At 64.5% G+C, this 25,375-nt stretch overlaps 2 protein-coding genes across 2 annotated transcripts; both read right to left on the minus strand.

Moving 5' to 3' along the window:
• Window positions 1-317: 317 nt before the first annotated feature.
• LAMB2 (laminin subunit beta 2) lies at window positions 318-10,565 on the minus strand. Its single transcript, XM_032120944.1, has 33 exons — window positions 10,390-10,565; window positions 10,055-10,218; window positions 9,827-9,962; window positions 9,562-9,635; window positions 9,272-9,460; window positions 9,133-9,196; window positions 8,032-8,234; window positions 7,824-7,944; window positions 7,333-7,521; window positions 7,083-7,262; window positions 6,894-7,006; window positions 6,728-6,807; window positions 6,514-6,649; window positions 6,200-6,355; window positions 5,961-6,088; window positions 5,761-5,878; window positions 5,463-5,655; window positions 5,249-5,392; window positions 4,911-5,142; window positions 4,672-4,835; window positions 4,371-4,592; window positions 3,619-3,833; window positions 3,430-3,526; window positions 2,989-3,361; window positions 2,733-2,917; window positions 2,414-2,655; window positions 2,127-2,330; window positions 1,890-2,034; window positions 1,391-1,598; window positions 1,168-1,309; window positions 901-1,077; window positions 665-824; window positions 318-583 (listed from the first exon to the last, which is right to left on the minus strand). Exons 1-33 carry the CDS (start codon window positions 10,445-10,447, stop codon window positions 447-449), a joined length of 5,349 nt encoding a protein of 1,782 aa, XP_031976835.1. The 5' UTR covers window positions 10,448-10,565; the 3' UTR covers window positions 318-446.
• A 205-nt stretch (window positions 10,566-10,770) lies between these two features.
• Window positions 10,771-25,170, minus strand: LOC116449430 (laminin subunit beta-2-like). Its single transcript, XM_032120943.1, is given in 39 exon segments — window positions 10,771-11,032; window positions 11,181-11,337; window positions 11,427-11,603; window positions 11,820-11,961; window positions 12,050-12,257; window positions 12,343-12,412; window positions 12,414-12,440; window positions 12,442-12,489; window positions 12,844-13,047; window positions 13,133-13,362; window positions 13,434-13,530; window positions 13,532-13,619; window positions 13,701-14,079; window positions 14,536-14,632; window positions 14,718-14,932; window positions 15,357-15,581; window positions 15,685-15,848; window positions 16,206-16,437; window positions 16,865-17,008; window positions 17,194-17,380; window positions 17,881-18,001; window positions 18,108-18,229; window positions 18,306-18,464; window positions 18,563-18,715; window positions 18,911-19,067; window positions 19,315-19,394; window positions 19,513-19,625; window positions 20,012-20,191; window positions 20,317-20,505; window positions 20,742-20,862; window positions 20,948-21,153; window positions 21,228-21,291; window positions 21,370-21,558; window positions 21,685-21,758; window positions 21,866-21,989; window positions 22,094-22,269; window positions 22,761-22,810; window positions 24,451-24,563; window positions 24,964-25,170. Coding segments are annotated over 39 exon segments (5,922 nt in total). The 5' UTR covers window positions 25,156-25,170; the 3' UTR covers window positions 10,771-10,784.
• Window positions 25,171-25,375: the final 205 nt, after the last annotated feature.

The following is a 25,375-nucleotide window of genomic DNA, read 5'->3' on the forward strand; positions in this document are numbered from 1 at the left end:
GACACGGAGGGGGTGCCACGTGACACGGGAACGGGGGTGGTGCCGGCGCGTTCCCGCAGCAACGGGAGCGGGGCGGTGTGGGTGTCCTGGTCCTGTCCGCGGGGGTTCCCGGTCTGTCCTGTGGGGGACCCGGGTTTGATCCGTGGGAGTCCCGCGTGTGCTGTGCCCCCGAGCCCCGCTGCTGATTCCCGGCCCCACCGCCCGACCCCAAGCCCCGCTGTGGCCCACACCCGGAGGCGGCCAGCTCCCATCCTGGGGGAAGCCGCTGTGGGCCCCCGGGGCAGACGCGCCCACGGCACGGGGCGGTGGCGAGGCGGTCTTGCTCTATAACTTTATTCACACGGGGGTACCCTGCAGCCTCCGCCCCACCCAGCGCTGCGGGGGCAGGTGGAGGCTGGGCGGCAGGAGGCTGGGTGCTCCAGGGGGGTCCAGGCCCCTCCGGGCGATCACTGGCAGGTGTTGTAGATTTGGACCTGCTGGTTGATGGTGGCCAGCACCTCCCTCATTCTGGCCTCCAGCCCGCCCAGCTGGGCTGCTTTGGCGTCCAGCACCCGCTCGTTCCGCTCGTACTCCTCCTCCAGCACTGCAGGGACGGGGGAACATGAGTCAGCCTGGTCCCCACCACTGCCCCCACCACCACCCCAGCATGCCCCCCTGGTCTCACCTCGCAGCCGCTGCAGCTTGTCCTGGGCGTCCTGCAGCAGCCCTGCGGCCTCCTCCCGCAACTGCTGTGCCCGGCTGCCCGCCTGCTGCGCGCCCTGCGCCCGGTGCTCCACCAGCTCTTGTGCTGTCCGGTACCGGTCCCGAAGTGGCCCCTCCAGCACCTGCTGGGCAGCGGGGCTGGTCAGCGGGATCCTCTGGGGACCCCTGCTGCCACACTGGTGCCGCCTGGTCACCCACCTGCTTGGCCTCGCTGGCTCGGTCCCGCGCAGTGCTGGCTGCCTCCTGGGCACGTGTGGCTGCCAGGCTGTTGTTGGCACGTTTCACCTTAAGGGCATCAGTCTGCCTGTCCAGGAGCCCAATCTGCTCCATGGCACCCGCCAGCTGCTGCTCTGCACTTCCTGTCTGGGTCTGCATCTGGGGATCGGTGGCATGGGGGTTTGGTGTGGTCACACTGACTGCATGGTGGGGATGGGATCCCATGGTCATAAGGGATGGGGCTCTTACCATGCTAAGGGCTCTCTCGCTGTGCTGGATGTCACCGGCAGCTTGCTGCAGTGCCTGCTCAGCCATGCCCTGGGCTCGCCGCGCCTCCTCCAGTGCCTGCCGCACTGCCTCAGCTGTGCCCCGCACTCCCTCTGCACGTGACCTGCGGCCAGACGGCAAGGCTTCAGCACAGCCTGGGCTGGGGGTCCCTGGAGGGATTGCATCTTCACGTCCCTGGGCTCACCTGGCCCGCTGGGCATCCTGCAGCAGCTGCCCAGCCTGATGCACATCACCAGCCGTCTGCTCCAGGATGGCATCCACACTGGCCAGGCTGCGCACCCGTGTCTTGATCTCCTCGGCCAGGCGGTGGATCTGGGCCGGTGAAGCGGGAAGTGACAGCTCCAGTACCCGGCTGGCTACCACCTCGATGCTCTCAGGATCAGCCCCCTCCTCTGCAGGTAGAAGCAGTCATTGTGTCCCCTCCGGCATGCCAAGGTGGAAGGAGCAGGCAGACCAAAAGGCAGAGTGGAACATGGGACAGGGCACGGAGGCTGGAGGGCACGGGATAGTTGAGGCAGGGCAGAGACCATGCAATGCAGCATGGGGAAGGGGTGGCAGAGCCCACATGCAGTGTTGGGAGAATGCAGTGCGGCACAGGGCAGGGTCAGTGCAGTGTGGTGCAGGTGCAGAGCCACAAAGCGCTGGGCAGGGGTGGCCAGCCCTCCCGGCATGCCAGCACTCACGGCTCAGGAAGGCCTTGACGTTGCTGATTAGCTCCCTCAGCTCCTTGTTGGAGCTCTCCACACGCGCCCTGGTCTGGTTCGCCTTGTCCAGGGCTGCCTGCGCTCGCAACCGGGCCTCATCTGCCTTCCCCTTGGCCTCTGCCACCTGAGCATGGGCAGAGACCCTCGGTGCCAGCTCCAAGGGCTGCAGAGTGTGGCTGTGCCACCAGATTGCACCAGCACCCATGTGCCACAAACCTTGTGGGAGAGCTGGGCCATGTCGCTGGCAGCCTGACGCAGCTCCTCTTGGGCATGGCGTGACCGGTCCAGGGCACTGTCAGCCTTGGACACGGCTCCACCACAGCTCAGACCGCCACAACGTCGTCCCCCATTCTCATCCCGGCACCCGGCACCCCCACAAGGGCTCTCAGCACAGGGCACATCACCCGCTGCACCACAGACCTGCAAGGCAGCATGGGATCAAGGCAGCATGGGATCAGGGCAGCCCTGGGTACCACTCCCCCAGTCCCTTCCCTAGGTCCCACCTTCTCGTTGAGCGGGTGCAGGCTCAGTGCCTGTGCCCTTGCTGCCAGGTCCATCAGTGCCCGCCGGCTGGCCGCATTGTGGCGATTGAAGTCATCCCGCTGGCTGGCCAGGAGCTGCTCAGTGCGGTGACGGGTGGCTGCCGAGATGCTGACAGGGCTGGGCACGGCACGGGTGGAGGAGTCTGCCTGGTGCTCGGCCTCCCGTGACTCCCCATAGGACTGGCGAATACTGTCATAGGCACCTGGGGTGGGGCAGGGACACTGTCAGATCCCTGGCCGTGGCCTGACCACCCTGGCCTGGCTCTGTGGTATGGCTCACCAAGGAAATTGGAGGTCTTGAGGGCATGCAGCTGCTGTTCCAAGTACTGCAGGCTGTGGTTGAGGGCACGGGCGCCTCGGTCCACAGTGTTCAGCACATGGCTGGCATTGAAATTGGCATCCTGAGCAGCTGTCAGTTCCCCTTCCACCCGTGTCAGCCTCTCAGTTGCCTCCTCGATCTGCCGCCTGCAAGGGAAGCGGGTGAAAAGCTGCCCCCAGGGCTACCCCGGGAGCCATGCCCTGTGCCAGGTGCTCACCACAGCCCCTCCATGGCGTGTGTCAAGTGGGCAGCGGTAGCAGCAGTGGCGTTGCGGGTGGCCACCACATCACGTACAGTGGCCAGGTTCTCCTCCAGTCGTCGGAAGGTGCCCTCAAAGGCGCCAGCAGCCCCGGTGTGCTGCAGGAGGCTGGCCCGCTGTGCCAGTGCTCGGGTGCGGGTGGCCAGATCCTGCACCACACGGTCCCAGTCCCCGAAGCAGGGGTGGCAGGGCTGGCAGGCAGGGAAGGTACCAGCAAAGCCCCGGGCACACTGGTCACAGCGGACTCCAGAGATGCCAGGCCGGCAGTCACAGTGGCCGCTGCTGCGGTGGCACTGGGCACTGGCTATACCACGGGGGTCACAGTCGCAGGCTGCAGGGAGAACAGTGTCAGGGCACCATGGGGCCCACTGTGGTCCCCCTGCTGGCACCAGCTCTCACCTCGGCACTGCTGCCGTGGGTCACCCCAGTGGTGCTCCTGGCAGTCGGTGCATGTCCGGCCCCCAAAGCCTGGTCGGCAGGAGCACTGCCCTGTGAACTGACAGACATGGCATGGCCAAGGCTGGCACTGCTGCAGCACACCTCCAGCCCCATCCCATGCCCCCAACCCCTGTCCCTGTCGTGTCTCACCTGGTTGCAGGTGGGTGTCAGGGAGTGCTGAGGGTGGCAGGCGCAAGGCTGGCAGCCCTGCCCACTGGCCAGGTTCCAGAAGTTGGGGCTGCAGCGGTCACAGCTCTGGCCCTCCACATGGGGCAGGCAGTGGCACTGCCCGCTGTGCCTGTCACAGTGGCACTGCTGCGGCCCACAGGTGCTGGGGTCAGTGCCCAGGGGGTTGCAGGAGCAACCTGGAACCAAGAGACACTGAGCAGAGATAGAGATGAGAGAATGAGGACAGGGATGGGGATGAGACTGGGACGGAGATAGGATGGAAGTTCTGATGGGGACAGAGCAGGGGTGGGATGATGATGGATTAGGGTGGAGGCAGGATGGAGACAGAGATTGGGCAAGGATGGGGTTGGGACTGGATGGAGGTGGAATGGGAGCAGCATGAGGACCACTAGTGGGGATGGGATGGAGATGGGACCAGGATCAGGAATAAGGACAGGATGGGGACAGATAGACGGCAGTGGGGATGGGATGGCAATGGGGACAGGAATGGGCATGAGAATAGGATGTAGATGGGATGGAGTAAGTTGGACATGGGGACAGGGACTGGGCCACAGTGCTGGGCCTGGGCAGAGGAGACAACCTTGTTCCAGGGCAGGGCTGCAGGGACTCCACAGCACTGTGTACAAGCAGGGGCAGCCATGGGTGCACATGGTCCCCAAGGGCATGTTGGGCCCTGGAGACAAGTCTGTCTCGGCATGGCAGCGAGTACTCACGCCTGCAGCTGTGTCGTGTGGCATCTCCATAGAAGCCGGGTTGGCACTCAGCACAGTGGGGCCCTGCTGTGTTGTAGAGGCAACGCAGGCACTGCCCTGTGCGCCGGTCGCACGCCTCTGGGTCCGTCACATCGATGTTATCGTGGCACTGGCAGGGCAGGCAGCGCCCACCCTGCAGAGGGTCCCCATAGTAGCCAGGGGCACACTCATCACAGCGAGAACCTGCTGACACAGAGTGCTGGGCAGTGCCCAGGGACAGAGCACCCCGGAGGGCACCAAGTGTGCTGTGGCAGGTACCCACCTGTGTACCCAGGGCTGCAGTGGCAGACGACCTGTTGGGAGCGGCTGTCTTGGTAGCAGGAGGCAGCAAAGTGGCGGGGGGTGCTGGGCCCCTCAGGACAGGGGCAGGGCCGGCAGTGCTGCCCGGAGCCCAGCGCTGGGTTCCCAAAGTGTCCGGCTGCGCACCTGCGGGCAGGAGGTCAGCAGGAGCCAGGGCTGCTGGCAGCATCCTGCCCCAGTTTGGGCACATACCCCACCTACCTCTGGCACCTTTCACCATCTGTGTGGTCACGGCAGCGCAGGCAGCTGCCTGTCCGAGGGTCGCAATTCTCAGCATGCCCGTTGCACTGGCAGGGCCGGCAGACAGGGAAACCCCAGTGGCCAGGCTGGCAGCGGTCACAGCGTGGGCCATGGGTGCCCTCACGACAGGGGCACTGCCCTGTGGTGCTGTCGCAGATGGTGCTCACTGAACCCTCACGGCTGCACTGGCATGCTGGAAAGCACAGCACCCACAGCGTCTGCCCCTGAGCTGTAGACAGCATCCCTTCCCCACGCCCCCAGCCCTGGGGTGCCCAGGCTCCTCTCCCACTGGCACTCACGTCGGCACCCGCCAGGCCCAAAGCCGAAGGTTCCCGGGGAACAGCGGTGACAGCGCCGTCCCATGACATTGGGTTTGCACTGGCACTGCCCGCCCTGGGGCTGACACTCAGCGCTGAGCGAGCCTTGGGGATCACAGAGGCAGGCTGCAGGCAGAGAGCGGGGTCAGTATCAGCTGCTGTGGGACAGGGTGCAGGACAGGGTGCGGGTACTCACGCAGCGCCCCATCATGCAGGAAGGCTGAGAGGCTGTGCAGGAGGCTGGAGCAGGGCTCGGCCACGGGCGAGGGCCCTGCAGTGTGGAAGGGCTGGGCACAGTGGTACCGCTCAAAGGTCTCCCGGCGCTCCATGGAGCTGGGGTCGCCCGCAATGAACATCTCCAGTGAGGAGTAACGGGGCAGGAGCACCAGCTACAGGGCGAAGTCAGTGGGGTGTCATGTCCCTCTCTCCCTATGGCTGCATTCTATCCCCCTGAAGGGTTGCTGCCCCCATCCCACTGCCCATCTGCCCCTCACCGAATCGATGAGCACACTGGCAGTGGGATCCTGCCGAGCAGCAGCACAGCCCAGCTCCAGGCGGAGGGTGTAGGAGATACCCTGCTCCAGACAGATGGGCTGGGACAGCACCACATACCTGGATGGGGGCAAAGCAGAGCAAGGGCAGCCATGTGCCTCCAGTGAGCCCCAGCAAAGCCTAACCGTACTGAGGTGCTTACCTGGCACCAGAGGGGAGGCTGGTGGAGAGCTGGTCATCGGCAGGGATGGTGTTTCCACAAGGGCTGCTAGCGGAGACGGGGCTGGGGCGCAGCACCTTCAGCCCCACCTCCTGCCAGGCCTCTGGGTGCTGATGGCAGAGAAGGGGCAGTGTCAAAAAGCCTCACCATCTGGAACTCCCCACCACTACCTCCCAATCTGGCGATCCATCACACTGCTGGCTTCACCATCTGGTTCTCACCTGGGGCTCATAGCGGATGACCACATCATACTCGGTAGAGAAAGGCACATCACTGACATGAAACTCCACCCAGCCGCCTTCCAACATACGGGCAAAGCCTGTCCCTGTCCAGGAAGCTGGACGGTCTGTGGGGGGCTCACGCTCCACCACCGAGCCCTGGTGCAAGCAGGTGTTGTGAGATGGGACCACAAAAATTGCCTTGGCCAGCAGGCACTGCTCTGCCCTGGGTAGGGAGGCAGACCACTGCCTGCTGGTTTGGGGACCACCGCTCCACTCTGCCTGATGTGCTCCCCAGGGACACCTTTATTCCTTACCTGATGCAGCCGTGCATCCTCTGCCTCATAGGTGTAATGATCCAGGTTGATGTGGTAGAAACCAGGCTCCACCTGTTCACACTGTCGTCCTATCACATGGCTGCGGCACTGGCACTGCCCTGTCCCCATGGCACACCTGGTACCCCAGCAGCACCATCAGCCCTGATGCCAGCAGGGGTGCCCCTTGCCCTCTGCATCCCCACAAAAGACTCACAGGTTGTTGCGAGCACCTCCCACATCGCAGTCACAGGGCCGGCAGCCCGGGAGGTCGTGGCTCAGTCCCCAGTGCTCGGGCTGCAGAGGGCAAGGGTGTTAGAGAGCAGCTGTCTGTGTGCTATAGTCCTGAGCACTGTGCATGGACCCTGGCACAGCCCACTCACCAGGCACTGGTTGCAGCTGCGCCCGGTCACCAGTCGCTTGCAGAAGCACTCTCCACTGACAGGGTCACATCGGCTGCCATCAGCCACCGTGCCACGGGGGTCACATTGGCACCCTGCACGGAGAGCCAGCAGCTTCCAGCAATGCCAAACAACATGCCTGACCCCAGTAGGTGCCACCCCGGTACCTACGCCGGCAGCCCTGTGGGTTGTTGGTGCTGAGGCCGAAGAAGCCAGGTTTGCAGCGGTCACAGCGGGGTCCAGCCACGTGCTCCTTGCAGCGGCACTGCCCCGCAATCAGGCCCCTGGCTGGGTCATCAGCACTGTCGCACAGCCCACCATCCAGAGAACCCTCGGGGTCGCAGTCGCAGGCTGGGATCACAGGCAGGGTCAGCACCGTGACCACCAAAGCACCACCCTGCACAGCCCATCCCACACTGACCTCGGCACACCGCGGGGTCCCGCAGGTCCTTGGTGGGGTCCTTGTAGTAGAAGGGCTTGCAGAGGTGACAGCGACGGCCCATGGTGTTGTGCTGGCAGCCATCACACACAGCCCCACTGGTGTTCCCCGTGGCCAGGAACACAGCCATGTCAAAGTGGCACCGCCGCGAGTGCTCATTGCAGTCACAGCCTGCAGGGACAGCACCAGGGCATGGCATGCGGCACCACAGCTCACACCTGGCAGGCAGCACCCCCAGTGCCAAACCTCCTCTGCCTGGACTCTCCTTACTCTGATATGCAGCACCACAACCCCAAACCTCCCCGAAGTACAGCCTGCAGCACCCCAAACACCCCCAGCCAGTCTGCATGATGCCAGTCACCACCAAACCACATCCCACTGTGCAGCACCCCAAAACCCCTGGCACAGCACAGCCTGACAGCTCTGGCACCGGGATCACTGTGCCAGGAGCCAGTGCCAGCAGGAGCACTCACGGCGACAGGCGTTGGTGCTGGAGCCCTCGGCCGGGCGCCAGGGCAAGTCTTGGTAGAAGTCCTCGCAGCGCTCGCAGTTCAGCCCCTGCGTGTGGTGTTTGCAGACACAGCGCCCGTGCACCTGCCAGGATGCCACGGTGAGGAGCTGCGGGACTAGGTGGCACAGCTACCCAGCTCCAGCAGGGCACACAGGCCTGGCTCACCCTACCATGCCATCGCTGGTGGCAGGGGCCCCGCTGAGCGGGGCACACTCAGAAGCGTGCCCGTAGCAGAAGCAGTTCCCGCGCATCACCAGCTCATAGAGCGCGTAGTAGTACTTCTCCCGGATCTCCCGCCGTGAGTCCAGCAGGTTGTCCCCCAGCGTGTGCAGCTTGGTGAGGTTCACACGCAGGTTGGTGACACGCAACAGGTCTAGGGCAGGGAGAGACCCATGTTGGCATAGGGTGCCTGGGCACGTCTAGGCACAGCTCACCCCTGCTGGGCACAGCTGGGCTGGGCTGTGCATGGCATAGGAGGCTCTGTGCGTGGTTCAGAGGAGCTGGGCACGGCTCTGCTCTGCTGGGCATGGCTGGGACAGGCTGTGCACGGCATGGGGCATCCATGCAGTGCTGCACGCTATCAGGCTGGGCTGTTGTGGTTTCCTGTATCATACAGTATTGGCCCAGGGCCGTGCATGGTTTGGCTCACAGACACGTGGTTGCACGTGGCCAGGCTGGGATATACGTAGGTGTGAGGGTTCAGCTCCCACACACGTGGCTGTGCGAAGTCTGGCTGTGTATGGGCTGGGCTCTGCACCCCGACAGCAGAGGCAGGCTGAGACCCCCCTAGGGCAGAACAACACCCTTGGCACAGCACCTTTAGATGTCTTAGGGCACTCACCATTGGGGGCTGTGCCCAGGAGATGGCTGTGCCTGGTGGGCGCAGCCTGAGGGCCCTGGGAGGACAGGATGGCTTCCCCAGAACTTCAGCTTCCCAGCAGCCCTGCCCTGCAGATTCCTCCCCTCCTGCTCCCCGTCTAAATTTAGCCTTGGGTGATTAACCCACTGTGTCCCGTGCCCAGCCTGACTCCCCATCTCAAACCACAGCTGGTGCTGGGCTCAGTCGTAGCACAGCCGTCCCCCTCCATTTAACCCAATGCAGCCTGACCTTTAGCTGCTCTCACAGGGCAGGGTGCAGGAGGGGCCCAACACCCCACAGGCTGGATCGGGTCCTGACCCCAGTGTAGGGCCCAGAGCAGGGAGAGAGCAGCCAAAATAGCTACGCCCAAAATAGAGCAGCCAAGCAGGAGCCCACATGGCTGGCAACTCACTTTGGATGGCAGGGCTGTAGGGGTCCCGGATGGGGATGGCAGGGTCCAGCACGCGGTAGATGACCTGGGAGGGACAGTAAGGTGATGAGAGCACTGCAGGGGGTCCCCTGACCCTCCTGGGATGCTACTAGGGCCTCACCTCCCCCTCAGTGGAAGGCTCGATGTCAGAGTAGCGGGACTCGCAGACAATGTCATCAATGCGGCGTGGGGGCCCATGGGGGACATGGGGAAAAGAGGCAGCACAGTCGTAGGCGAAGTAGCGATACACCTTCCAGGTGCGTCCAAAGTCGGCCGAGCGCTCCACCAGCATGGCCGCAGGACGGAAGGTCTGCAAGACACTCAGGTGGGATGGGGGCCAGCCCCACAGTCCCAGAGGGCATGTTCCATCCTGTCCCATCCCAGCCTGGGTACCCACACGCTGGGACCCACCTTGAAGGTCATGATGAGGTGGGTGAAGTGGAACTCAGCCTCCAGGTCCAGCTGGATGCTGACGTGCTCCACACCTGGGGATGACAAGTGTGACAAGTGGAAGCACCCACTCACAGGTCCCGGGGGCTTGTCCTCCCCAGCCGGCAGTGGTCCAGGGGTGCGGCCGCGGCCACAGGCTGAGTCACACTTCCTCAGTGTGGGAGGAAGGGAAGGAGAGCCCCCCGGGACAGGACAGGATGCTCCACCACCCCCACCCACTACTCACCGTTCTCTGACTGCCACCAGGCTTTCTTGGGGCGGGGGGCAAAGCTGGTGACCACGTTCTCGATGCGGTGGCTGTTGGTGTTGGTGCGGGCATCGTAGGGCCGCCGCGAGTCGCAGATGAAGCACTTTTTCTCCTCCTGCGAGTTGGGAGGCTCAATGATGTGTGTCCCCAACCCTGTCCCGTGCCCCCCATTCCTCGTCCAGTCCTCCCGGGCCCCGTCCCACTCACCTGGAGGTGGCTGACGATGCAATAGGGCTGAGGCCGGCGCAGCCCGCAGGTGGAGGTGGCACTTAGGCGGGCTGCTCGCCCCACCAGCAAGTCCCCGGTGGCCGGGTAGCAGCTGCCGCGGGCACAACCCTGGGGGGAATCGGGGGCCAGGGCCACCCCCATCCCTGCGAAGCGGCGGGTGGCTGAGGGCGCTGCGGGGCGCGGGGGGGCCCGGGGCTGAGGCTCCCCCCCGCCGCGCCCGGGGCCCCTTCCGCGGCCGCCCGGAAACAGGGCGGCGGGGCCGGGCCGGACCCTGGCGCCCACCGGCCCCGCTGCGGCGGGGGGCGCGGACTCACCGGCCAGCAGCGGCAACAGCAGGAGGACGGCGGGGCTCCACTTCGCCGAGCTCCGCATCGCGGGGCGCGACGGGGCGAGACGGGACAGAAAGGGGCGCAAAGGGGGCGCTCGGCAGGTGCCCGCCGGTCCCGTCCCGTCCCGTCCCGTCCTGACCCACCGGTTCCCCTTCCCTTCCCGTTCCCGTTCCAGTCCGGTCCCCGTCCCCGTCCCCCGTCCCGGTCCCTCCCGGCCCCTCCGAACTGGGCGGCAGGCGCAGCGCTCGGGGCTGCGCGGAAAGCGCGGGGCGGATCCCGGCTGGAGCGGGGGGAGCGGGCCGGCCGAGGCAGGCGGGAGGAAGCAGGAGCAGGCTAGGGGACGCACACACATCGGACACAGGCACACACAGTTTAGGGGTTTATTTTGCAGGCGCGCCCGCACTAAAGACACCTGCAGAGTGGACGGGACCCCGGGCTCGGGGACCTGCGGGGCGGCGGCGCAGAACCGGCCCCCGGCCCCGCCGGTGGTCCCTAGCAGGTGGCGTAAGCGTTGGCCCTCTCCCGGATCTCCTGCAACAGCCCGGTGACCTGCTGCTCCAAAGCCTGCAGTCGTGACACCTTTTCCGCCATCGCCCGTTCATTGGCCCCAAAGCGATTGCTGCCAGGTCTGTGGGACGGGCAACATGGTCACAATGCAGCCTCCCACCGTGGGAGGGATCCCACCTTGGGACACCCAGTGGGACGGGCCCAGGGGGACATAGAGAGATGTATGGGGAGGTGGCAGGAAATGTACTCCACTATGTGCTCCCCCTCACCTTCCAGTTTCCTCTTACTGTTGCTGGCCTTATCCAGGAGGTCTTGGGCCTCTGCCGTCAGCTGTGACACACGCTGCAGGGCCCCACCAGACGCCTTGTCCAGCATGCCCACTTGGTTCTTCAGCACCACATAACGCTGCGTTACCTGTGCCAGGTCCTGGCGGCACAAGGGCATAGTGAGGCTGAGCATCCCCAGCACCCAGTACCTGCCTGGTGCCCCGCGTACCAGGCAGGGATGGAGCTCACCTGGGTAAGTGTCCCCGAGGTGGTGTTGGCACGCTGTGCCCCCTCCTTGGCTTGCTGGGCCATGTGGTGAGCATCCCGGCCATGCTCCTGCAGGGCGTTGATGTGCCGTGCCAGTTTCTGCAGCCGCCTCTGTGCCTGTGACTCCTTCTTGTCCAGCACCTGCAGCCTGCGCTCCGCCTGGCAGGTATGGACACCGGCTGCAGCAGGCACAGCAACCACCACGCCCGTGGTGCCAGCCCCCACTGAGCTGGCACCTGCCCTATGCCATCCACATTTCCCCAGCACCAGCCTTCCTACCCGTAATGTGCCCAAGGCATCAGTCCTGCTCTCCACAGCACTGATCCCATTACTCCCAGCGGTACCAGCTCCACTCCCCCAGCCCATGCCCCTCACCTCCCTGGCTCTGCTCTCGGCCACCTGGATGGCATCCCTGGCGCTCTCCAGGGTGCTCCCTGCTGTCATTGCCTGTGTCCGCGCCACCTCCAGTGCCTGCTGTGTCCCTGCCAGCTCATCCCTTATGCCTTCTGCTCGCTCCCTGCAGCAGCAACAGGTAGCTCCAGCCCCTGCCAGTGCAGGGGGACTGACCCTATCCCCTGCCTGCTCCAGCATGCCCCCACACTTGCCTGGCCTCCTGCCCCTGTGCCAGCAGATCCCGTGCCACAGCCAGCCCCTCTGCTGTGCTGTTGAGAACGGCGTCCACCCCCTGCAGCTGGCCAATGCTCTCCCGCATCTCCCGCAGCAGCTCCTGGATCTGTCTGGGGCTGCTGGGCAGGGAGATGTTCAGCACCTGCCGGGCCACCAGCTCAATGCTGCCCGGGTCAGCTCCCTCCTCTGCGGGGACAGGGGAGCAGGGTGGATTCAGGGTGGGCTCACTGAGTTTCTGCCATGCCATGTGCCCACCCAGTGCTGGCACTACCTGCCAGGAAGGCCTTGATTCGGCGGATGAAGTCCCGCAGCTGGGCTGTCGCCTTCTCTGCATGGCTGCGGGGCAGCCTGAGAGCGCCCCAGTGCATCCCTCTGCCCAGCTCCGTGCCCCCTGTGCCAGCTCCTGCACCTCCTGCATCTGAGGGGCACCTGGCTGAGCAGGGGGCACAGGGCAGCCTTGGGAGGGGGCATTCGGGGGAGAGCAGCAGGTATGAGGGAACAAGATGGGGGCCTGCAAAGGAGCATGCAAGGTGGGTGCAAGGGGACAGAGGGTACAGCAGTGGCCGAAGGGGGCAAGCACACTGGTGGCACAAGGTATATCTGTGAAGGGGCATAAGAGAGACCTACAGAGCTGACATGCTTGGTGGCAGGGGAAGGGAAAAAACAGGACATAGAAGGGGGTCATGCAAAGTGGCATGGAAAGGGCACAAACAGGACATACAAAGGGGACACAAGGAGACCCCAGAAAGTGCCATGGAGCAACCACCCCTACCTTCTGTGCCACAACAGCCAACTGTCCTAATGCCTCCTCCAGCTGCTGCGAGGCATTATGGGCACTGCTCAGGGCTCGAGCTGAGACAGGCAGTGCCCCTGCACACCCAATGCCACCGCAATGCCTTGTCCCTGCACTGTCCCGGCACAAGGCTCCTCCGCAAGACGCGTGCTTGCAGCTCTGGTCTCCAGGTGCCCCACAAATCTGGGATGATGCCAATGGTGGAAATGGCAGCTCAGTAGTACATGGGGGGTGACCCCTGCACCACCTGTGCCAGTCCTGCTCCCACCTTCTCATTGATCCTGGCAATGTTGAGTTCCATCACCCGTTTTTGTGCCTCCCGCAAGGATTTCCGGGCTGCGGCTGTGCCACGGCGGAAAGTATCGCCCCGCTGCCGCAGCACCCGCTCAGTCGCCCGCCGCGTCATCTGTGCCCTACTTAGCTCGCCAGCTGTGCCATTGGCCACCACCTCCGCCTGCCGTGAGGCCTCCACCGATGCCACAATGCTGCGGTAAGACTCTGAGGGTGCAGGTGTCAGGGTTTGGCCAGGATGGCTGCCACCAAACCCAAACCTTGCTGGATGCTCTTACCACTGAATCCAGCTGCCACTATAGTGCCAAGGAGGATTTGAAGGTGGGAGGTGGTTCGGTTGAGGTCTCCCAGATCGCGGCTCAGCTCAGCTAGCCGGGTCATGGTGCTGCATATCTGCCTGTGCCAGCAGGTCTAGATGTTGCTCCAGCTCTTGGAGGTGCTTCCAGAAGTTGTCCAGCTCCATCCTTTGGGTAGGGAGGAGGGCTTCAAACTTTCGGGGGTGACAAGAGGGGGTCCCTCCACCCCAGCCCTACATGCACACTTGCCTGGTGCCACCCAGCTGCCTGGGCAGTCCATCGAGGAGGGGACCACCAGGGCTGTCCCCCTCTCCCAGCAGCCGTTCCACGTGCCCCAGAGCCTCCTCCAGCTCCCGCAGGCGACGGGGGCTGAGTGGGAGTGCAGACCCTCCCTCCCTCAGTGCCTGCACCTGTGCCCCAAGGCGCTGCAGCCTGTCCTGCAGGCTGCCCACGACCAGGTCCCAGCGCCCGAAGCAAGGGTGGCAGGGTGAGCAGTGGGGGAAGGGCTCCTGGTAGCCCCGCTGGCAGCGGTCACAGCGCAGCCCCCCGAATCCCAGCCGGCACCGGCACTGCCCGTTGTCCTGCTCGCACTGTGGGCTCTCAGCACCCAGCGGCTCACACTCACAGGCTGCAGAGATAGTTGGCGGTGTGTCCCAGCCTTCCCACGGAGCCCCATGACCCCAGACTCCCACCATGTCCCACATCCCACCATATTCCCCTGTGTCTCCAGAATCCAACCTATCCCCAGCATCTTCTGTGTCCCTACAGTTCCATCAAGTACTCTGCGTCCCCTGAGTCCTGCATGTCCCCAGAGACACACCATGTCCTCAAGGTTCCACCATGTCCCCAGCACCCCACTCTTTCCCCAAGGTCCTCCACGCCTGCAGTGTCCCACCACATTCCCAAGATCTCCTGAGTCCTTTGTCCCCAGTGTCCCACTGTCTCCTTAGTGTCCCATGTTCAGAGTCTCCCACCACGTCCCCAGGGCTCCCATGTCCCTAGAGTCTCACCATGCACCCAGAGTCCCCCCACACCCCACATCCCCTGAGCCCCTGCTCCCCCAGTCCCTGGGATGTGCTCCCACCTCGGCACTCCTGCTCAGGGTCTCCCCAGTGGTGCTCCTGGCACTGGGAACAGACACGGCCCCCGAAGCCAGGCCGGCACTGGCACTGCCCTGTCACCTGCAGCGACAGTGCCATGCTCACTGTGCAGCTCACTGGGCCCCAGGAGGGCAGTGGAGCCATACCAGGGTGCCAGGGGACTCACTGTGTCACAGGCAGGGTGCAGGGCATGTGTGGGGTGGCAGCCACAGGGCTCACAGCCCCTTGGCCCCCCCAGGCTCCAGAAGTGGGGTGCGCAGCGATCACAGCTCTTGCCCACGACATTGGGCCGGCAGGCACAGGCTCCTGTGCCACGGTCACAAGAGCAGGTACCATTGGTGCAGTGAGAGGCCAATGTACCCCGTGGGTCACAGCCACAGCCTGCAGGAGGGTGAGTGGCCACGTGGGGCTCAGCCCATACCCCCTGCCCAGGCAGTGCACTGCTGGCCCCCAGCACCCCAAATCTGCCTGACCCCAGTGCCCCCAGTGTGCCTGGCCTCAAACCCCTGCACAGCCCCAACACCCCTGATCCCAACACCCCCACCAAACATGATCCCTGTCCCCTGCACAGCCCCAACCCAGGCACAGCCCCATACCCCTTCTAACAGCCCCAAACCTCTCCTAGCCCTGAACCCCAGCCCCAAGCACCCCAACACCCCAAAATTCTCCCCAACCCAACCCCAATCACCCCACACCCAACCACAGCCCCAGGCCTCGTCTCTACTTTGAGCCCTTGCGTCACTTCAGCCCCCCATCCCAAACCCCCATGCAGCCCCAGCCCTGCAGAGCCCCCCGCCCCGCTCACGCCGGCAGCTGCGCTGCAAGGCATTGCCATAGTAGCCAGGCTGACACTGGGCACAGTGTGGCCCGGCAGTGTGGTACAGGCAGCGCAGGCACTGCCCCGTGCGGGGGTCGCAGCCCTCCGGGTCGCTGGCGTCGATGTTGTTGTTGCACTGGCAGGGCCGGCACACCTCCCCCTCCATCTCCGGAGCCCCAAAGTAACCGGGGGAGCAGCGGTCACAGCGGGGCCCTGCAGAGATGGGGGGCTGTAGGTGCTGGGGTCCCGCAGCCCCAGCGCAGGGGTTCCCTGCTGCCCGGGGGGTCCCTGCTGCTGTGCCCGTTCTGCCCCTCACCCGCGTATCCAGGGGCGCAGAGGCAGACGATGTGGTGGGTCTTGTCGTCGGCGTGGCAGGCGCTCCCGTGGTAATGCCGTGTGCCAGGGTAGCCGGGGCAGGGGCAGGGCCGGCACTGCTGCCCCGAGCCCAGCACAGGGTTCCCATAGTAACCGTCCTGGCACCTGAAAGGATGAGGGGAGACCCAATGGGTCCCTCCCATCCATCATATACCATCCCACCATCCTATCTCATTTCATCGTATCCCATACCATCATATCTCACCCTATCCTAGCCAATTGTATCCATCCCATCCATCCTATCCCATCCAATTATATCTATCCCATCCTACGCCATGCCATCCTATCCTATTATACCCCATCCCATCATATCCATGTCATCCTATTTCAACTCATCCCACCATTCCAATGTATCTCATACCATCACATCTCATCCTGTCCTACCCCACTGTATCTATCCCATCCTGCACCACGCCATGCCATCTCACGCCACACCATCCCCTCCTCTTGGACCTGGCTCACCTCTCACAGTGCCGTCCGTCCGTGTGGTCACGGCAGCGCAGGCAGATGCCCGTCCGGGGGTCGCACTCCTCGGCGTGCCCATTGCACTGGCAGGGCCGGCAGGCAGGGAAGCCCCAGTGCCCAGGCTGGCACTGGTCACACTGCCGGCCCACAGTGCCAGGCTGGCACCGGCACTGCCCGCTCACCTCGTCGCACAGCTGGGACACTGAGCCCTCTGGGGAGCAGGTGCATGCTGCAGGGCGGCACAACGCAGGTCAGGCACACGGATGCAGGGACACAGGGACGAACAGACAGAGGGACAGGCAGGGGACCAGCACCCAGAACATGCTCACTCCATGGGCTGTGGCACAGAAGGGCTCATGTGGACACAAGAACATGAATGGACAGACACATGAGTGAGTGCAGGGCAGCACAATGCTCACATGGGGGCTCATATGGATGGATGGATGGATGGATGGATGGATGGATGGATGGATGGATGGATGGATGGATAACTGGGACTGAACTCATGGGCTGCAGGTCAGCAGGGCTGAGATGGACACATGCACAGACAGATGGACAGACAGACAAGTGAACAGGGCAATGAACAGGGCGCTGATGGCTGGACAGACAGACAGGAGAGACAGTGATTCCTGGCTGATGAAGATCCCACTACTCACGGCTGCATCCCAGGGGCCCGAAGCCGTAGCTGCCTGGGGCACAGCGGTCGCAGCGTCGGCCGATGACGTGGGGCTTGCACTCGCACTGCCCGCCCTGTACCTGGCACTCGCTGCTGCGGGAGCCCTGTGGGTCGCACTGGCAGGCTGCAGGAGCAGGACCAGTGTGGGGCCAGGGCTGCCTTGTCCACACCAGCCCACACCTGCCCACGCCCTGTCACTGCTCTCCTGCCCAGCATGCCAGGGGCACAGGCATATCCTGACTCACTGCCCCAGGCAGGGCTCTCCCCCCGCCCACTCGTCGGTCCCATCCCTGCAGGCTCCCCACTCACGCAGCGCCCCGCCGTGCATCAGGGCTGAGACGCTGCAGACCAGGCGGGCACAGGCCTGGGCCAGGGGATGAGGAGGGGCCATGTGAAACACCTCCAGGCACTGGTACCGCTCCAGCTCCTCCTGGCGCGCTGCTGCCTCTGCTCCGTGGAAGCCTGGCAACTCTGACACCCGCGGCAGGAGCACCAACTGTGGGAAGGGAAAAGGAGATGGGGCTGGGGGGTATAGTCAGCCCCCACTGTGGGACCTACCACTAGGCTGGATCCATGTGCTCCAGGACAGTCCCAGTGCTGCTGGGGTCAACTACCCCACCTCCATCAACAGCCCCAGCTCCACTGACACCCCCAACCCCATTGATATTCCCATATAAATTGCCATCCCCCGAAGCTTCCTTATCCCCTTCCATGCTGACATCTCTATGCCAACCCCAACTCTATCTAAGTCCCCAGTCTCACTGATATCCCCTTCCCCATCAACATCTACTTCTCCTTCCCCATTCCCATCCTCATCTTCATCTCATCCCCATCTCCATCCCATCCTATCTCATCCCATCTCATCCCCATCCCCACCCCACACACATCCCCAGAGGGGGCCACTTCCCGCTCCAGCCTGTGCTCTCCTGTCCCTGCCCATGATCCCATCCCTGCCAAGCAAGCTCTAGGCACAAGGCACAGTGGGACCCCCCTCACCGAGTCGATGAGGATGAAGGCACCAGGGTGGCGCTGGGTGACACCGGCCCGCTGAAGCCGCATGGTCACCTCATAAGGGGTGCTGGGCTCAAAGCAGAAGGGCCGGGACAGCAGCACGTACCTGTACAGAGTCAGGTGTTAGGGCATGGGCACAGCAGGGCCATGGAGACAGCAAAAGGATAGCAACAGGACCCATCCCCAGCCCACCCTAGCCCATCCCGTTGCACCTCTGGCTGTGGGGCAGATTCTCACGGTACATCTGCTCGGAGGGCAACAGGTTCCCACAGCGAGAGCTGGTGGGCAGCACCCGGGAGCTGACACTGACCACGGCCTCCCAGTCCTCGGCTGACTGTGGTGACAGGCAAGGCAGTGTCAGGGCTGTGCTGTGCCATACACGCCCTGGCCATGGCTGTGGCCATGCTCACCTCAGGCTCGTAGCGCAGCAGCAGCTCGTAGTCCATGGGGTAGGGCACATTGTCCACGTGGAAGGTCAGGCCAGCCCCGTCCCGCACCCGGGCGAACCCCAAGCCCGTCCACGTCACCATGCGCCCAGCACTGTCCCGCACCACCTCCTCCACATCCAGCTGGGCAGGGCACCGGCAGTTTGGCCCTGGCTCTGCCCCCTGGTCACTTCTGCCCTGCAGTGCCGCGCTGTGCCCTCTCCCACCGTCCCAGGGCTCACCTTGGGGGGCTGCTGGCGGCTGCGGCGCGAGGGGACAGGGGACTGGGGGGCACGGGAGGGGCTACGCTGATGCCGTGAGTGTCCCTTCCGCCCCCCCGGCTCCCTGGTGTCATACTCCAGGCAGTCCTGGGGCACCTCTTCCCGAATGGCACCCTGCAGGGACAGGGTCAGGGGACGGTGGCCATGCACAGGGACAGCCGTGCACAAGGACAGCCATGCACAGGGCATGGTGACAGCGACATGCAGGACAGGGTGACAGCCATGCATAGAGCACAGCGACAGCTATGCATGGAGCATGGTGCACAGTGACAGCCATGCACAAGCACAGGGACCCCCAAGGAGACTCACCGGGAGCTGGGGGTGGCTGTGGCCATGGCCGGTGGCCTGCTCGGCCTCGTAGGTGTAGTAGTCGAGGGGGGCGCAGAAGAAGCCGGGTTGTACCTGGTCACACTGCCGCCCCATGATGTGGGGACGACAGGGACATGCCCCATCCTCCATGGAGCACCTGGTGGTGACCATCCTGTCACTTCATCTGTCCTTCTGTCTGTCTGTGTCTTCATCCATCCCTACTTCCATCTCTGTCCCCATCCCTCCATCTCTGGGGATAGAGATGCCTCTCTTTCTCCCTCCATCCCAGCCCCCATATCTCCCCAGCTTTGTCCCCATCCCTCCCTCCCCCCATGCGTGACCCCCAGCCCTGTCCCCACTCTCACCCCCACCCATGCCCCTCCAGGTGCTGTGCTGGCCCCCACCGGTTGTTGTAGGCTCCCCCGAAGTCGCAGGCACAGGGCCGGCAGCCCCCCAAGTCGTAGCTCAGACCCCAGAACTCGGGCTGCAGTGAGGAGGGAACATGTAGGGCAGGTGTGGGGCCAACCCAGCCCTGGGGGTTGCCATGAGGCTGGGGAAAGTCAGACCCACAGCCATGGTGTGGCGCAGGCTGGGGCACTCACCACGCACTGGCTGCAGGAGCGCCCAGCCACGAAGCGTTTGCAGTAGCAGTCCCCACTGATGGGGTCACACGGGGAGCTGCCCGCCACCGTACCCCGTGGGTCACACCTGCATGCTGCCCCCACACATGCACGTGTGAGGGGTGCCAGTGGGACCACAGCCCACATGCTTCACAGATCTCCTTCCCCATCCCATATTCATCCTTTCCATCCCCATCCGTCCATCACCATCCCTCCATCCATCCTCACACAACTATGCCACATCCCTCCATCCTACATCCTTCCATCTCCATCCCTCTATCCCAGATCTTTCCATCCTCATCCCTCCATCACCACACCTCTGCTTCCACCCCTCCATTCTCATCCATCCCATCCCCATTCCTCCATCACCATCCCTTCATTCCCCATCCCTCCAACTTCATCCCTTCATCCCTACTCCTCCATCATCCCCCCATCCCCATTCCCACCCCTCCTCCCATGTCATCCCTGTCTCCCAGCTCACGCTGGCAGCCCTGTGGGTCGCCATGGCTGAGGCCATAGGCGCCGTGCTGGCAGCGGTCACAGCGGGGACCGGCCACATTCTCCTTGCAGCGGCACTGCCCCGCAATCATGCCGAGCGCCACGTCCGTATGCCCATCGCAGGCACCTCCATCCAGCGAGCCTGCCGGGTCACAGTCGCATGCTGCCAAGAGAAAGGATCATGAGGAATTCTAGCTGCTGGCACCAGGAGCTGTGAGGCTGGGGCAGGTGGCACCAGGAGCCATAGGGCTGGGACAAGCTATGGGGCTGGGGTCCCAGGACACTCACGGGCGCAGGCAGTGGGGGACCGGATGTCAGAGCGAGGGTGCCGGTAGTAGAAGGGCTTGCAGAGGTGGCAGTGGCGGCCCATGGTGTTGTGCTGGCAGCCATCACACACAGCCCCACTGGTGTTCCCCGTGGCCAGGAACACAGCCATGTCAAAGTGGCACCGCCGCGAGTGCTCATTGCAGTCACAGCCTGCAGGGACAGCACCAGGGCATGGCATGCGGCACCACAGCTCACACCTGGCAGGCAGCACCCCCAGTGCCAAACCTCCTCTGCCTGGACTCTCCTTACTCTGATATGCAGCACCACAACCCCAAACCTCCCCAAAGTACAGCCTGCAGCACCCCAAAACCCCTGGCACAGCACAGCCTGACAGCTCTGGCACCGGGATCACTGTGCCAGGAGCCAGTGCCAGCAGGGGCACTCACGGCGACAGGCGTTGGTGCTGGAGCCCTCGGCCGGGCGCCAGGGCAGGTCTTGGTAGAAGTCCTCGCAGCGCTCGCAGTTCAGCCCCTGCGTGTGGTGCTCGCAGACACAGCGCCCGTGGATCTGGGGGGAGCACCCAGCTCAGTGCGGCTGCCGGGTCCCACGGGGCACCGTGCCATGCTGGTCCCTGGCATGGTGTGCGCCTCACCATGCCAGGGACAGAGGGTGTTGGGGCACCCGGTGCTGGGGCACAGTGGGCGGCGTGGCCGTGGCAGAAGCAGCTCCCGCGCAGCACCAGTTCATCCACAGCATAGTAGTACTTATGCAGCACCTCCTGCCGTGAGTCCAGCAGGTTGTCCCCCAGCGTGTGCAGCTTGGTGAGGTTCACACGCAGGTTGGTGACACGCAACAGGTCTGGGGGCGTGTCACTGTCAGCACCTGCCCTGACACCAGCCAGCCCCGCGTCCCCAACACCCCCAGCCACATACCCTGGATGTCTGGGCTGTAGGGATCTGCTACGGGGATGGAGGGGTCCAGCACCTTGAAGATGACCTGTGAGAAGGAAGGAATAGGTGATCCCATTCCCCCCTGACCCCTGGCCCTGCTCTGCACCGCCCTATCCCTATGTACCTCCCCATGGCTGGAGGGCTCGATCTCAGAGTAGCGCTGGTCGCACAGAACCTCATCCACGAGCCCTGATGGGTGGTTGGGGATTCCAGGGAAGAGCTTGGAGCAGTTGTAGGCAAAGTAGCGATACACCTTCCAGGTGTGCCCAAAGTCGGCTGAGCGCTCCACCAGCATGGCCGCAGGGCGGAAGGTCTGCAGGACACCCAGACGGGATGGAGGCCAGACCCACAGCTCCCCTGGATCCATCCTGTCCCATCCCATTCCATCCCATTCCATCCCATCCCATCCCATCCCAGGCATCCATGTGCCAGGACCCACTTTAAATTTCATGATAAGGTGGGTGAAGTGGAACTCGCCCTCCAGGTCCAGGCGGATGCTGACGTGCTCCACACCTGGGAGACAGAGAGACAGAGATGGATGAGGTTAGGGAAGACCCACATGGCCACACAGCCCCACAGCCTATGCACATGGGGCAACCCCACTGCCACCCTGACCTCACCATTCTCTGACTGCCACCAGGTCCGTCGGTCATGGGGGCTGCTCAGGTAGATGACATTCTCGATGCGGTGGCTCTCAGGCCGGGACGGGTCACGTGAGTCACAGGTGAAGCATTTCTCCGAATCCTGTGCCAGGGAGTGGCACCATCAGGGATGGGTGACTGGAGGCTTCACAGGTGCCTGGCTCTGTGGGTCTATGCCAGAGCCGTTCTGGGGCTGGGTAGGCTCACCTGGAGGTGGCTGACGATGCAGTACTCCTGAGGCCCGTCCAGCCCGCAGGTGGAGGTGGCACTTAGGCGGGCGGCTCGCCCCACCAGCAGGTTCCCAGTGGCCGGGTAGCAGCTGCCACGGGCGCAGCCATGGCTCAGGTCAGGGTCCTGCCAGCCCCCTGCCACCTGTCCCCCCACTGCAGAGAGCACGAGGGCATGGGCTGGGGGCTGCGCCGGGGCGCCTGGGCACCCCCCGCTCCCCCATGCACCCACCCCACCCCCAGCCGTCCTATCCCTGCATCCCAACCCACTGATGCAGCACGAAGCTCCATGATCCGGAAAGGTGCTGGCAGCAGCGCCACAGCCTCGTGACCAAGGGCAGGGAGTGGGGTGAGAGGGGGGCTGGGCTGCCCGTGCTCCTGGGGGCCCGGGCAGCCCCAGGGTGCCGAGCAGTGCCGGGGGGCAGTCGGGAGCCAGGTCAGGCGCTTGCTAATCCCGACAGGGCTTAGTGCAGCCTGGATTCCCCGCTGGGTTTTGTGGCAGTCAGGCCATGGCCGCTGCCAGCCAGGGAGCATCACCATTGCCACCACCTCCGCTGCCCAGCACCCTTCACTGAGACTGGGGTCCCTGAACCACCACAGCTCCCAGCACTGTGGGTATGCAGGGTGCCCCTGAGGTCAACGCTTACCCAGGAGGAGAGCAAGTGCCAGGAGGTCCATGGGCAACCACAGGATCTGCCTGGTGGGACACAGAGATGGCACTGCAGTAGGGTGCAGGGTATGGCATGGGGTACAGGGCGGATGGTGCCTGTCCTCTCCTGGCTCTAGCACAACAGCACAGTCCAGGATGCACCCCCCTGCACGGGCATGATGGTGCTTCCCAGGAATCAGGGTCGGATGGGGCAGCTGGGTCTCAAAGTCCTCCGGGATGACATCCAGCACCCACCTGAGTAGCTCTGGGGGACTGTCACACACACACCCAGGCACACAGCCATGCTATGCCCCCCCAGAGCTGGCACAAACTATGCCATGCCCCATCCTGCCTGGCTCAGAATGGATCTATCCCTTTGAGTGTCACTAATGTCCCTGGGGGGTACCAGCACCGGGCCAGGGCCAGGCTGGGAGGGGAGCCAGGAACGCCGGAGCCAGCTGGGCAAGGGCGTCCCTGACTCTGGCCGGGGTCCCGCTGTTAAATTTAGGTTGGAGCTGCCTTTTGTGTTTCCTTCTATCCCGGTACTTCCCGCTCCCAGCCTCGCAAGTGCTGGATCAAAGCCTGGTCCCGGCTCTGCCCAAACACATCTCTCCTGTCCCCCGCACGGAGCCAGCCCAGGGCAGGGGGGCTCCGGGCGGCGGGGGGAGCCGCGACTCTGTCCTGGCACCCGCCCCGCTCGAAGCCATGCCAGGGCGGTAGGCAAGGTGGTGCAGAGCCACGTGCTGGCACGAGGGTCCCCGAGCCCCGCGAACCCCCGGTACCTGGCGTCCTGCGGCGTCCGGCGGGACCAAGGCCAGGGGCGAGGGCGGCGTGGGACCTGCTGCCCCTGGGCTGGGCGCGCAGAAATGAACCGGGACAAGGGCAGCGATGGGATGGCGGCTGGTGGCCCCCCTTCCCCGTGTACGATTCTTATTCAAATGGGCTGCCCGCTGAAAGGGACGGCGGTCTCCAGGCTACGGGAATGTCACTGCCGATTCCTTCTGCCTGGAGGCCCCCGCCGCCCGCCCGCCCGCGGAGGCCAGGCCGGCCAGGCGTCGGCAGCCCGGGCACGCCCCGGCCCCCGGGCGGCACGGTGGGCCCCGCCGGCAAACAAAAGGGCGCCTCGTGGGCTGGCGAGCCAGAGGCACCGCGTTCCCTGGGCTCCCGGCACGGCGCGACAGGAACGTGCCTGCTGCCACTGGCAGTGAGGCGTGGGGGCCGGCATGGCGGGATGGGTGCCTGATGCTCCAGGAACCGGCGGGTGCAGCTACACAGGAGTCACTGCACCATTCTGTGCCCCACCTGGGGATGTCCCATGGCGAAGGCACCTGCACGGCTACGCTGCAGGGTGGAGCCATGCAGGGCATCTGCTCCACCAGGAGCTCACCCGGGCACAGCCACGATGCTGCCGGATGGGAACGTCCCTCCCAAGGTACCCGTCCCTCCCCACTGCCACAGCTCCCCGGGCAAAGTCCGGCACACGTCAGCCCCGGGAAGAGCATGGCAAGGGGTGGGGGTACCCAGCCTGTCACTGCCAAGGGACCCCGCAGCCCCTTCCTTGAGTGCTGCCTCATGCCAGTTGCCAGCACCCAGCCCGTGCCATGGGGCTCTGCCGTGTACCAAGGGCTGTGCCATGCCCCAGAGCTTTGCCGTGCCCAGGGTCTCCCCTACGGCACACCGGCTCCTACCTGTGCCCGTGGGAGCCTGGGGTGCTGGGCAGGTGGCTGGTGGCCCGGGTGGGCTGCGGAGTCGGAGGCCCGCTGGGCTCGGGCTGGGCTCGGGCTGGGCTCAGCTGCTGTTCCTGGAGGAGGACGGCCGGTGCCTGTCTCCTCCTCCGGCAGCCGTGCCAGGCAAGGGGAGGGACCTGCCCGCACCGAGCTTTAGCCAAGGTGAGGCAGAGGAAGGTACACGCTAGCGGTGGCCCACGTGTGACACAGCAGTGTCCTGTGCCTAGGCTGGCCGGGAGAAGGCACAGCATTCCCACAGGGCTGCTGTGCCTGGTTGTGCAGCACGTGGGGCTGCTGAGACAGGCAGCCTGGCTGGGACTCGCCCTGCACTGCACAGGCCCATCTGTGCCTCTTCAGGGCACATCTCCAGCAGCGGTACCGGGAGCCCTGCACTGCATTCCCCCGGCACTCATACCAGATGGATCCTGTTCATGCCCAGTGCTGGCACGGTGGGCTCTGCCATGCCCCACTCACCCTGTGCTGGTCGGTGCTGCCTGGGATCCTTTGGACTGGCTGAGCTGGGTGCTGAGCCGGCAGCCCTGGAGCCCTGCGGGGAGCACGGCTGTGCACAAGGGCCGGGTTCCACAGAGACTTCACTGTCACGCATGGATAGTGCCTTTTATTAGCCGAGGCTGAAGGAAGGAAGAGGAGCCGTGTACTCTCCATGCCAAGGCCACGCTCTGGCCACCCGCCGCCAAGCAAGGTCATGGGCAGACAAAGAAGCGGCTCTCGGCCATAGGGATGCCAAAACCCACGCCCCCAGGGACACCCTGAGCCAGCCAGGCACCTCAGCAGGACAAGAGATGCTGTAGGCAGTGCCCTACCAGCTCCCCGTAGTCACGAAAGGCACTTGGAAGCCTGGAGGAGGGGCCAGGCTGTGCCCAGC

Source organism: Corvus moneduloides, chromosome 11 (genome assembly GCF_009650955.1).
Source record: "Corvus moneduloides isolate bCorMon1 chromosome 11, bCorMon1.pri, whole genome shotgun sequence".
Classification (NCBI taxonomy): Eukaryota; Metazoa; Chordata; class Aves; order Passeriformes; family Corvidae; genus Corvus; species Corvus moneduloides.